The 12,101-nt window shown below is 39.2% G+C and overlaps 1 protein-coding gene across 4 annotated transcripts in view; it reads left to right on the forward strand.

The window, feature by feature from the left end:
* The window catches only part of gsap (gamma-secretase activating protein), a 34,837-nt gene that overhangs the window by 10,427 nt on the left and 12,309 nt on the right, over positions 1 to 12,101 (forward strand). For all 4 annotated transcript variants that reach the window (XR_002274894.1, XR_002274895.1, XM_020599660.1 and 1 more), the window contains exons 18-25: positions 1,152 to 1,221; positions 1,902 to 1,981; positions 2,124 to 2,204; positions 2,594 to 2,701; positions 2,933 to 2,988; positions 4,130 to 4,161; positions 8,179 to 8,240; positions 9,327 to 9,422. Coding sequence is in view for 2 of the 4 variants with exons in the window: in XM_020599660.1 (XP_020455316.1) it covers positions 1,152 to 1,221; positions 1,902 to 1,981; positions 2,124 to 2,204; positions 2,594 to 2,701; positions 2,933 to 2,988; positions 4,130 to 4,161; positions 8,179 to 8,240; positions 9,327 to 9,422 (585 nt within the window). In the remaining 2 variants the exon portion in view is untranslated. The remainder of the gene's footprint in view (positions 1 to 1,151; positions 1,222 to 1,901; positions 1,982 to 2,123; positions 2,205 to 2,593; positions 2,702 to 2,932; positions 2,989 to 4,129; positions 4,162 to 8,178; positions 8,241 to 9,326; positions 9,423 to 12,101) is intronic.

The following is a 12,101-nucleotide window of genomic DNA, read 5'->3' on the forward strand; positions in this document are numbered from 1 at the left end:
AATGGATAGCTTCAGTTGTTCAGGAGGTTTTAAACAAAGTCACAAGATCAATAAAATCTCCTTGAATAAAACAGGGGCCGAGCACAGAAATGATGGCATGATATAAAAGCAAAGTGGAAAATCTGACAAGGAATGCAGCTGTTTATATTAAAAATGTACACAGTCATGTCACTATCAGGCACTTTGCTTTAGCGAAACATGATCTAAGAATAAATAAACAGATATAAGCAGAGGCAGCAGCTTTTCTGCACTTCTGTGTAAATTCAGTAGGTGTCAACTTTTAGTTGGAGGAGAGCAGATGGAGGGAAGAAGACAGAAGGAAAGGAAGACAAGAGTAATAAAACAGGAGAGGAGAGAAGGTAAGTGGATACAGATCAAAAAAGACAGGCAGATATTTTGTTTGGGCACAGCGCTGACTATGACTCAGACTCTATTAGTAATATGCCTAAATCAAGATGTTCCAGCTGCTCTGATAGATTGTAAAAAATTTTTCTTTAGAGGTTAAACAAGTCACCAGCTTCATTAGTGCAGCTAGCACAGGGAAATTGGACACCAGACATAACCGTTGTGTTCTTTGCATACTCTTAATGGGGCTGGCAGCACAAAAAAGTAGTGGCTTTAATAAAGGTGATTACTTGTTAACACTGTGGCTTTGTTCAGAGCAGTTTGTAACTTTGTAAGAGAAACAGTGCAAATTAGGTTTGGCCCCACTCCTACGTCTTCTTGTTCCTCTCCATGTAATGGTTATTATGTTGAATTCGTCTGGACCCAAGCTGCATTGCAAAGATATTTTTCTTAGAACTGCAGAGATGTTTGGCAGGAGAAAATATGCAGTGTAGCAGAGAGATTTGCAGGGTATACTGTATCTTATAGGACTTCAAGTTTTCGTTTTCTCTGTCATTATTACGCTGCGCTAACCAGCTGCTGGTTCTAGCTTCATGTATAGCACACATCTGAGCCTCAGACAGAATATTTCCCAAAATATTGAACTATTCCTTTAAAGAGCCAAAGATAAAAGTCAAGTCAATTTTTAAGAGGGGTTCAACATTATAGAAATGTACCAATGAACATGCAGTAGCCTACAGCTGCAGCTTAATGCATAACTCCTGCTTCTATAACACGTGTTTTCTGTGTTTCCATCATGGCACTAGATTGTTGAATGGCTGTGCGACAACGTGAATGCCTTCGAATCCTTTGATCCCATCCAGGAGTTCATTCTAGGTCAGTGGCAGCTGAAACGGGGACACAAATCTCCTCAGTATCACTTCTTTTTTCCTTTTAAAGTCTAGCTGCTGTCTTGCCCTTTTATGTCACCTTCTCTTTGTGGTTGCTAGGCTGCTTATATCTTGTCTACACAAAGCCGAATTCTTTCATCAACTCTGTTTGGCTTTTAAATTTCTTCTTGCAGGCTTGTGCCTAGCACCCCCACGCAGGTCTGAAGGGTTAGAAAATAGATTTGGTTATTTTAGACCTTGGGGACTTGCAGCTTGCACAGAACGATGCAAATACGGTTAAGTCCTAGCAGACACACAACAGCACAAGAATAGTAGGTGATATTAATTTCATTTAGAAACAGTCATCACCCAGAGAGTAGATCACATTAGATTTTGGAGCACCATGCTGCATAAATCTGCATTTTAATTGTGTTGCAAGAACTACTCTAACTTGCCCTTAGATACAGAAGACATGAACGCCAGTGTTATTGTACAGCATATGAAGATAATTATGTTGACCTTATATAGTATATGATACATTTGTAACCTGTGCTCACTAATATATCAGTGATAATTGGGGGACAAGGGCTCAAGTGACTTGTTTATCTTATGTTAAAAATTCTATATAACTTGGTTTAAAACAAGGAAATAAGTGTCTTTCTCTCTCTCTCTCACACAAACACACAGCCTCTTTGTACAGAATAAGCTATGACAAGTCTCTCAGCCTGGACAAAGTCCTGCCTTATTCCTCTGTATTCGACAAGAAGGTACCATATACATTTGCACACACATAATTTATTGAATAAAAAATATTTAGGCAACTCTGTATATGTAGGGATATGAATGTGAAGAGGTCCCTCTTACAAGTAGTACACACATTTACTGTAAGTCTGTCTTTCTGGTTTCTAGGAGGTGCCAGTGTGTCTGTTGGAGGTCCCTGGTGTGTCATGTGCCACTGACCTGCATATTGAGTCTGTAGTAAAAGGAAAGGTAACATCATATTTGATTTTTAACACATTACACCAAAATGGATTCAGTTATTGTTGAATATGTATAATTATTTATCATACTGTACCACAGAGCCCCCTTACAACTGTTTCCATAAGTAGTTGATAAAACTTTAGCTTGTTGATTGAACTGAGACAATGTGAGTGTGTGTTACGCAAACCTATTAGACATGCTCTATAAGTGCGCTGGGAAATTACTATAGCCAATTGCATTCAAACATTAAAAAGGCATTTATATGTAAAACTGTGATTTTATATACATTGCTTGTGCGCAAATCAGATGCAATTATTCTCAATTGTTTATGCAGCAATGACCTTGCTTTTTTTACCCTGGTGCTGTTGGTGCGTGTATGGGTGTATGTGTGTCTCCAGGGTTTTTGGACAGAGCTGCAGTGGAACACAGAGAGGACAAAATACCTGGATGCTGTTCCCAACCCCAGATACAGAACCTCACAAATAAAAGCTGACTGGGATAAACTGGTGAGTCTGTTTGTGTGTGCTCCAATAAAAACCTCTCTTTGACACAAATCTCAACCAGATCTAATTGGGTTAAGTTAGATTAATCAATGGTAAATGTTTGAACATGCTAGTTGATGTGAGAAACAAGAAAATGTGTGTGTATTTGTGTGTTTTTATACAACTTACCTGTGGATTTTTGCCAAACAATTGGACCATAAGTCTGCCTTCCCACGATATTGCTGTTTGTTTCAGAGGTCTGTGAGGAGAAGATCAAGCCACATGAATCACATGGAGGAGAACACAAAGAAGTAGGTCTACCTCCCCATGGGGCTTTGCTAAGAAGTACGACAGCCTGTCACAAACAGTAAAGTAATATTGGGCTGGTAGAGAGGACCCAGATACAGACACACAGACAAGCAAGTCGGTCAAGCACAGCAGTTTGTTAACAGAACAGGTACAAGTGTGGTTTACTGTGGCAACAAAACAATGCAGGGATAACTAGTGGCAGAGTCTGAATGGAAGTTAGAGGCACGCAAACAGTCCAAACTAAGCACTAACTTCAGCATGTGAGAGGCCAAGTCCAAACAACAAGCAGAATCCAAAAACAGGTTATGAAGGAAATTGGCGGGAACACAGTGACTGGTGAGAACATCAGACAATCTGTCAGAAAACAAAGGAAACAGTATATGTATACAAAGGGAGCAAACAAGGGAAGTGGAGATAGGTGTGGTGGTTGTGGGATTCAGGTCTGGACAATGAGGAGATGATGTGTTTATTGTCTTGAACCTAAATAAAATTCCTTTCATGACCTTTTACACAGGTATGAATATAGATGTGTGGCCGAACCAAACTCTAGAAACTCAGAGTGTAAACTCTAGAAAACAGAGACTACAACAGAAGTGTTGTTCTGTTTGCTCACATGTAAATGTCACTGCATAGCCCAAACCACTGCTTTTTGTTATTTAACCAATGTTTAGCCAGGTGGACTACACTGAGGTGCCTGAGACTACTTGTATCACAAGTTCCAGTTCACTTTTATCATTGGAATGCATAAACCCTTTTCTAACCATCTACCTGGTCACTCTTTCAATATAAACTATCCACTTAAGATTGATTAAAAAGGAGGTTAGAACTACAACTCCACAGCAGTTTATGATCAAGTGACATGATGATGGGCAGGTGCCTGAATGCAGCACTGATGTAAACCTGCAGTGAAAATCAAAACAACTCTGCTGGACATCAAACCACCAGCCTTAATTAGCTTCTCTTTCTCCAGGCCAAACCCCAGCACCTGCTCTCAAACTTTTTGCTTTCATAGATTTGATATATTTTTTTGCTGCCAACTGCAGCAGACTAGCATTACACTGCCTCGGCTTACAGCATAGAAAATAAGACTCTTATTATCATGCTGGCTTGTTTTCACACAAAGCTTTTCTTTTTATTTTGCAGAGTTCTAGCAATGGTGGACACCTGGTGTCTTGGTAAGATGGCATGTGCACATTGAACTTGCACACATAAATCCATACATGCAAAATACACAGACACACAGACAAAGAGAAGGAGTGTGAATGTCATAAATAAGATAATCTTGGCTTATAATGGAACTGAAAACTGTATGTGTTTGGGTTTGTCTCTCCTTCTGAGGTCGCATACTTCATGCCCACTGGAGAATTAAGCTGAACAGAACCACCACACTAATTTATCTTGAACAGAGAGGCTGAGGAAAAAAGGGGAGAAGAGGGGCAGGAGGAAGCGAGTGAGAGAAGGAGGGAGGGGGAATATGAAAAAATAAAAAGACAAAGAAAACAGAAGAAAGAGAAGTGAAGAATGCAACAATTATATAACAGTGGAGAGTTAGGTACTATCATCCACTCTCTCTCTCACTCTCTCACTCTGACTCCAGTGCAGCTGTTTTGTGTCAGACACAACACGGGACCTTCCCTTACCTCAGATAATTCCCATGGATGATCTCATACACTGACAATCTCCCACAGATTCATTTCAATATACACAGATGATAGCACACATGTGAGATGACAAGATTCACATTTGTGGTTTTGAGTGAAATATATGGACAGCTGTTGAATGGGTTACAAACAAGCTTGGTTCAGATATTCATGTCCCCCTCAGTATGAATTGTAATAACACTGGTGACCCTTTTCATTTACTACCAAATCAGCGTTTACTGTCATTTAGCAAGAATTTGCATGTTAACATCCTAAATTATTAAATCTTAGAACATAAGCATGTTTGTTTTGTCACTGGGAGCATTTTAGCTTGCTTAGGATTTAGCTAGCACAGCCCTGCAGAGCTGCTGACTGACAGTGCAAAACCAAGAAGCCACTTAAAATAAAGTCAGAAAGAGAAAAACAGCAAATCCTCATGTCTGAGTAGCTGGAACTGGAAAATATTTGGTATTTCTTTGGTAAATTAAATGATTTATTAATTACCAACATTGTTGTCAGTCTTCTGTTGATAGATGATAATTCAGCACTGTAGAGCTTGTAATACAGAGGGCTAGTGGCTATGTGTGCTGCTGGTTTGAAGTCAAAAACACTGCATGCTCTGAATAAGAGCATCAGCTAAATGTCTAACATATGTAAATTTAAAACAGTTGATAACTTTGAACTTCTAACAGGCATACAGAAAATCTGGCAGTGCAGCCTGTCAGTTACTGTAGCTGTGCCCTTCAAGCACAGTATATATCTGTAACATATTACACTAACATCAAAAAGTCAGCTTCTTACATGTGTGTACAAGTGTTCAAAAGATGCTGTGTGTTTGTGTGTAATAATTCATCTAAAGCTTTGAAGCTGGAGCGTGGTCCTCTTTTGTGTGACTGACATAAAACAACTCTAGTATGCATACAAACTCTCAGACACACAGCAGGACTACAGCCCGAGTACTGGGATATACTGTATTTTGAAAGTGAAAATACTGTATACCCCAGAAGAACTTCTTCTTTTACGGTCTTCTTTTTTTTATTGAAGTTTTAAACATGCCAGAATTTGTTGTTTCTCCATTTCTGGCCAGTTTAATGACAATACTGTCATGCTTCGGTTCCGCTGCTTCCTGTCGTGCTTTTATTTTGACATTACTTCCTGTTTTTGTTTCTTGGGTGTTTCTCATCTTCTTCTTGGCAATACCTCATAGGTTCAGGTCAGGCATATTGGCAATTAAGCACAGTAATATCAGTCAGCAAACCACTTAGTGTCATGGTTCAGTTCCATGTTGCTTCCTGTCATGCTTTTATTTTGACATTACTACTTTTGTGTTCGTATAAGTTGATAATTCTGTTCTGTCTTGCCCTCTTGTTTCGGACTGCTGCCCTGTGTATGAATTATCAGATGTCTCCTGTGGACTATGAACTTTGGATTCCCTTGGATGTATGTGTTTGCTGGCTCTGACCACGGACTGTATGGTCAACCCGTAAGTGCGTTGTATGTTACACCGTGTCTTGTCTTGTTTTTCTGTTCAGCGTTGGTAATCTTAATAAAGAGACGGGTTTGTTTCACACATCCTCGCCTGGCCATTTACAGTTTTTCTCTATTGCTTTCATTCATTTCTCACAACAGAATTGAAGTTTGCAGATCTCCAAGTGCATTTCTCAAAACAACACGTACAAACTGCACAACATAGTGGATAATTGGAAAAAGCGCGTCACCTGCTAAAAATGCTTTGTCTATTGTGCAAAAGTGTGTTTATTCATCAATCATTGTGTCAGAGGCAGCAGAATCCCATGTCATTTCCTCAACAATGTGAACGTGACAGGCAAAATTATTAGTCATGTTGTCAGTAGAACATCATACTCAGTTTTTGTTATTTACTGTAAACTATACTCAACTCAGGTTTTGATGACTAGAAACCACTAAATTACCGTACTGGTGTGTGTCATAATTTACAGTGTCCCTCCGGTAAAAAAAGAAGTGATTCTTGCAAACCATTGTGCATCAACCAGGTGTTACAGTAATTTACATGGTAAGAATAGATAATTTTCTGAATGATTCCATCTAACCTCATCTAACCAATCACCATCGCCCCACGTTACAGTATATGGAAGAATCGAAACAAAAGATCAGACTGTACTCACATTTCTACTGTACTGTCAATAGTGGTACTTACATACAGACAACAAAGGAAACTATACATAGTCTATTTACCTAGCAATGGAAACATACTGTAAAAAAGACAAAGTGGGAAGAACTATACATGTACAACAGAAGGTAAAGGTGAGATTACGTGGCAGTTTTCCTATGCGTCATGTTGGTCCTGTCTGTTGGGCCACAGATTCTCATCCACATCACAACATATATTTTGTCTTGCTATGCACCGTGGAAAGAATCTTCTTGAGTGCCTAATCCAGCCTCTGCATGCATCTGCTGAGATGTCCTCACATGCTGCATCCATGGCAGCCAGCAGTGTCATCCGCGTATGTGGCTGATGATCATAAACTTTCCACCGCCAAGCCGAGAAAAACTCTTCAATTGGGTTCAGGAATGGGGAGTAGGGTGGAAGGAATTCAATCAGCATCCTGCGGTGGTGGACAAACCACTGCCTGATGTTGTCAGAGCGATGGAAACTGACATTATCACAAATTACTACATACTTTGGTACATCATCTTGATTGAGGTCCCTCTCCTCTTCAGGAATGACATTTCTATAGAGATTGTCTAAGAATGTAAGGAGATGCTGTGTGTTGTACGGTCCCATAATAGGAATATGAGCTAGCACACCTTGGTCTGACATAGCAGCACACATAGTGATGTTTCCTCCCCGTTGGCCTGGGACATCAACAGTAGCTCTCTGGCCAATTAGATTTCTACCACGCCTTCTGCCTTTGGCCAGGTTGAAGCCAGCCTCATCCAAGTATATGAAGTTGTGAGGTGGTTCTCTTCGTTAACGAAGGTGAAGACTCACCTGAGAGCAATTTCTCAATTCTGGACATATTTCTTAGCAAACATCTACTCACACTTTGTAGAAATCTGTACAGACATACAATTCTGAGAACATGTTCACTCATTTTGATAGTACAGACTTCCAACCTGAAAAAAAGACTAATTGGTTTGGTGGTTGTGACATTTCAGCTGAGAACCAGGACAAGTTATTTTGCACAGCTGGACAAAAGCAACAAGAATTGTCAAAAACAGCTGACAGATGTACAAAACCATTTGCATGTTGTCCAAAAGAAATTGCAATTTGATGAAAACAACAAGAAATTGCTGATATGATGTGAACAACTGACAACAGAATCTGACGATTGAACAAGTAGTTCTGAGAAATGCAGTTCTGTTGTGAGAAATGAATGAAAGCGATAGAGAAAAACTGTAATCGAGTTCACCACAACATTTTCGGCAGCTTCACGCGCCGATCCTGACAGATACAGCACTGACACACCTGAGGCTGCCTGCAGTGTTCACTCTGGCATGGATGCAGCATCAAGGGTTTCTTCATATATCTCATTTATGTGCATACTCTCACTATTGCCTGGTCTCTTCTAGATAAGAAGCTGGTCCCGCTTTTCCAGGAGGATGACCATCAGCAAAGGACACTCATAGACCTGGTGAGAGAGTGAAGTCAGTGGCAGCAAACTGTCTACACAGACACATACACCTGGCATTGATATGTGAAAGGTGTGCCTTCAAATTTGTGGCAGACGTTTGGGCAAGGCTGAAATGCTGTCTGCCAACTAAATCATTCAGTTAAAGGGTCAGACATTCAATCAGTTATATAAACATTCAGATATTTCAAAATATCAGGTCCTTCAGCTTGCCAAAGATAGTAGTTAACATCCTGACACTCATAATTAAAAAAAGAGCAGGAGCAGAAAAGAAAATCGTGAAACACATGCCTGGGCTGTTTATCAGTAGCTTAGTTTGAATAATAAAAATGTACTGTAGATGAGGCAGATTAAAGAGAAAGTGGGGGCATAGTAAAACACCTCATTGTAAAATGCAGTGAAGTGTCCCAGGTCATTGATATGCAACAGTTTTACAACTCCTGGAGGTGGATTCTTACTTTACCAGGGGCTGATATATAGACAGTTAAAGATCCACAGTGAAATGCTGACAGCCAGTTACTTCCCCCATAGTCATTTTTTTAAGCTGAAGCTCTTATTGCGCTTCAGATGAGTCAACACTTTAAAAAAAGGGCATCTTAAGGTCCCTGTCCTGTGTTTCACTGTACACTGATGGACAATTTCATATCCTAAAGTTTCCCCTGTGCTCAGCATAGTTTTTAAAGAGCAGATAGCTTCAGTTTAATGGAGTTCAGTCATGATGCTGTCTCTCTGCTATTCTTAGAATGACCCAGGCCTGTGTCTTTCCCTCTTTATTCCCTCCATTACTTGGTCTATTTTCCTGTTACCTCTTCCTCTTTCCTCATCCTTTCTCCTTCTTTTTATGCTCACTCCCTTTCCTTCAACTTCACCCTGTTTTTAGACATTTACTCCTGCTCAACTCTCATATCCACAGGTCTCTTCTCCTCTCCTCAGTTAAATCAGTCTTGGGACCCTGTAGTCTAGGAAAAACCTGAGATGAACTTAAATTGACCCTGCTGAGGGTACAGTGAAGTCTGCTTAAAACACAGTTTTACTCTAAGCTACACAGGCACAGAAAATCAGTATTTGTTTTTCTTTCTTGCATTGCAGACAGTTGACAAGCTTCGAGAGCATCTCAACAGACACCTGCCTCGACTGGGGAAGAAGAAGACTGACTTGCTGGTTGTCAACTATGTAGCCAAACTGGTTGGTATACACTGTGTCTATGTGTTGCTTAGAGATACAAAGAGGTCCAGGAATTCAATGCAAAGCTCTTCAGGTTTTATTTATTTAATAACAGGCCTTACTATTTTTCTTGGACAGTTAAGAGACACTCACTACAGGATGCACTCACTGAAAAAGGAAACGAGTTTGCCATTAAATGCTTTGACAGAGCTCATAGATGGATGTGTGCTTTTTGGTTGAGAATTTTTCCTGGAAGCTGTCAGGTCACTAGTCCTCTAAAACAAATGGCAATCCTCTAGTTAAGGCATCCTCAACCATGCTGACTTATTTTAACTTTGTGTTGCCACCAAGGGAGTAGTACAACTGGGGGTCTATGCTGTAGGGGAGTCTGGGTGTTTCTCTTTCTTTACACTTACTGCTTTTTTTTTTGTGCTTCAGTAGAGTCAGCCTTTAGTATTCTTGGGAGGTAGCTTCCTTCACATGCAGCATATATCAACACAACAGTATTAAACTAGACAGAGTAAGTCTGGAATTCCACAGAATGCAGGATGCACCACATTTCGAGACTTTGTGGAATTGCAAGTGACAGATAGAAAATGACCCGGGGTTATAGCTGGATCAGTAGCATAGCTCAGTACAACAGGCTCAGCCTTCAGACTCAAAATTAAAGTAATAGAAATGGACATTTGTAAACATTTTAGCCTTGCCTTGCAACAGATGTGGTGATTGAAATTTTTCCATTCGATGGGAGTGAAATGGTGCCTCTCATCCTGGGAATCAGATCTTGACAACATAGATATGCAAGAAAGAAACAAGTACTGAGGGGTATTACAGCTAGGAACATGTAAATCCACATCAAGCTGACTCGTACGTTAAAAAGTCAGGATGGAATTGTTTCAGGGTAAACTGACCTTCATTCCACAAATAAAGAACATCTCCCTCTTGTCTGTGCTTATTGAGACTAATGTCTGAGTGGGCATGGGAGAAGTTGGGGTGAAACAGATTACAGCCTCTAAGAGCCTGGCAACTTCTGCAATGATAGATTACAGCACCACTAGACATTTTTGTCATAGTTACTTATTCCATGCCCCTGTTGCTACAGCCAACCGAGATACAGCCAAAGTCAGAGCAAAGAAAAGCCCACTAATAACTGAATATGAATTACTAAAAGCAAGACTACATATTAAAAGTAATGCAATGAACTCAAATAGGCTGGAAGATTTTTAATTATGCAACAGAAAAATTATTCTTCACCCAAGGTTATGGAACTTTTTTCAGCTGGGGACCCACACTTGGTAGATCCAGTTGCATTGTCAGGCTGATGCTCATTAAGACAAATTGCTGATCCTAGATTTTATTCTAATAGAAAGCCACACAGGATTTCAATCACTTGTTTGCCTTTTAGCTTTTTTTGTTTCAGCAAAAAACATTCTAATACATATTCTTATGCTTTTTACTGATCTTCAAGGGCCAGGATTACATCAGCAACTGAATGCAAGAGATATTAGTTTACAGCTTTGAATAATTTATTTTGCTTGCTGCCACTTTTTTTGACTACAAGAAATGAATATCTAATGGAGAAGAACTGTTAAAATGTACCTACTACTCAATTTATACTGTTAACAGACCAGCAGAAGAAATGTTTGCTAAAAAAAAATCAGTTTCTGTCTTTTAGAATATTTCTTCTATTGTCTGTATTTATAGAACTGTCAATATAAATCCCTAAAATCTTCAAGTTCGGTAGGGGTAAGTACTATAAGCACCAGCTTGAATCACAAACTTGAATTTTCTTAACCACATCTGGATCCCTTCATTACATCTATAATCAGTCATTGAAAACGTTGTCACAGATGATAGTAATGAAGACATAAACGTATAGATTTTGGTGAATTAGGCCACAACCAACACAAGTAAAAGAACAACACTTAATAGATAATATTAAAGTTAAATAGTAATAGTATAAATATAAAGAAAAATAAAAATAAAAGGGAAATAGTATGACAAAAAAAGAATATAGAAAGTCAATTTCAGCTTTTCCTGTTTTAGGGGTTGCCACGGTGAATCGTCACACTGACGACTCGCATGTTGACATTTGGTACGTCCTTCCTGACGCAACCCTGATTCGAAACCAGGCCGCAGCGGCGAGAGCACTGCGCCTTAACTACTAGCAGGGACAATGACAAAAAGAATATAATGAGAACAAAATAAACCAGAAATGGATACATAAAGTCAAAAAGACTTAACTGTTTTTTTTTTTTTAATTATCATTACTACAATCATTTTCTATCAGCTGTCTTTTCTTGTGCCCCCCAATTTCTTAATTTGCTTGGTTTAAATTTTTTTTCAATAAGTACTGAATATCAGTCTGCACAGATTTGATACACCCTACCTCTACACACAGCACACACAATTCTAACTTAATTTAATAATCCCTTTGTCCCATTTGTTAATGTCTGTTGTCTGTTACTATGTTATGTCCTTTGTCCTGTAAATGTTTTATTTTGTGTTGCAATAAAGACATTTTTGATTAATATAAAAGTTATAAAAAAGTAAAAAAGAATGAAAGTGAAAAAACATCATATTTTTACAGAAGTAAAATAAAAAACAGAGGAGCTTCTAATCCCATTTGTCTTCAGCACCTCTGTTACTTCTGGGCAAGTTTGTTAAGTTAAGTGAAGCTAACTGCAATTCCCCTCCTGA

Source organism: Monopterus albus, unplaced genomic scaffold (genome assembly GCF_001952655.1).
Source record: "Monopterus albus unplaced genomic scaffold, M_albus_1.0 scaffold41.1, whole genome shotgun sequence".
NCBI classification, from domain to species: Eukaryota; Metazoa; Chordata; class Actinopteri; order Synbranchiformes; family Synbranchidae; genus Monopterus; species Monopterus albus.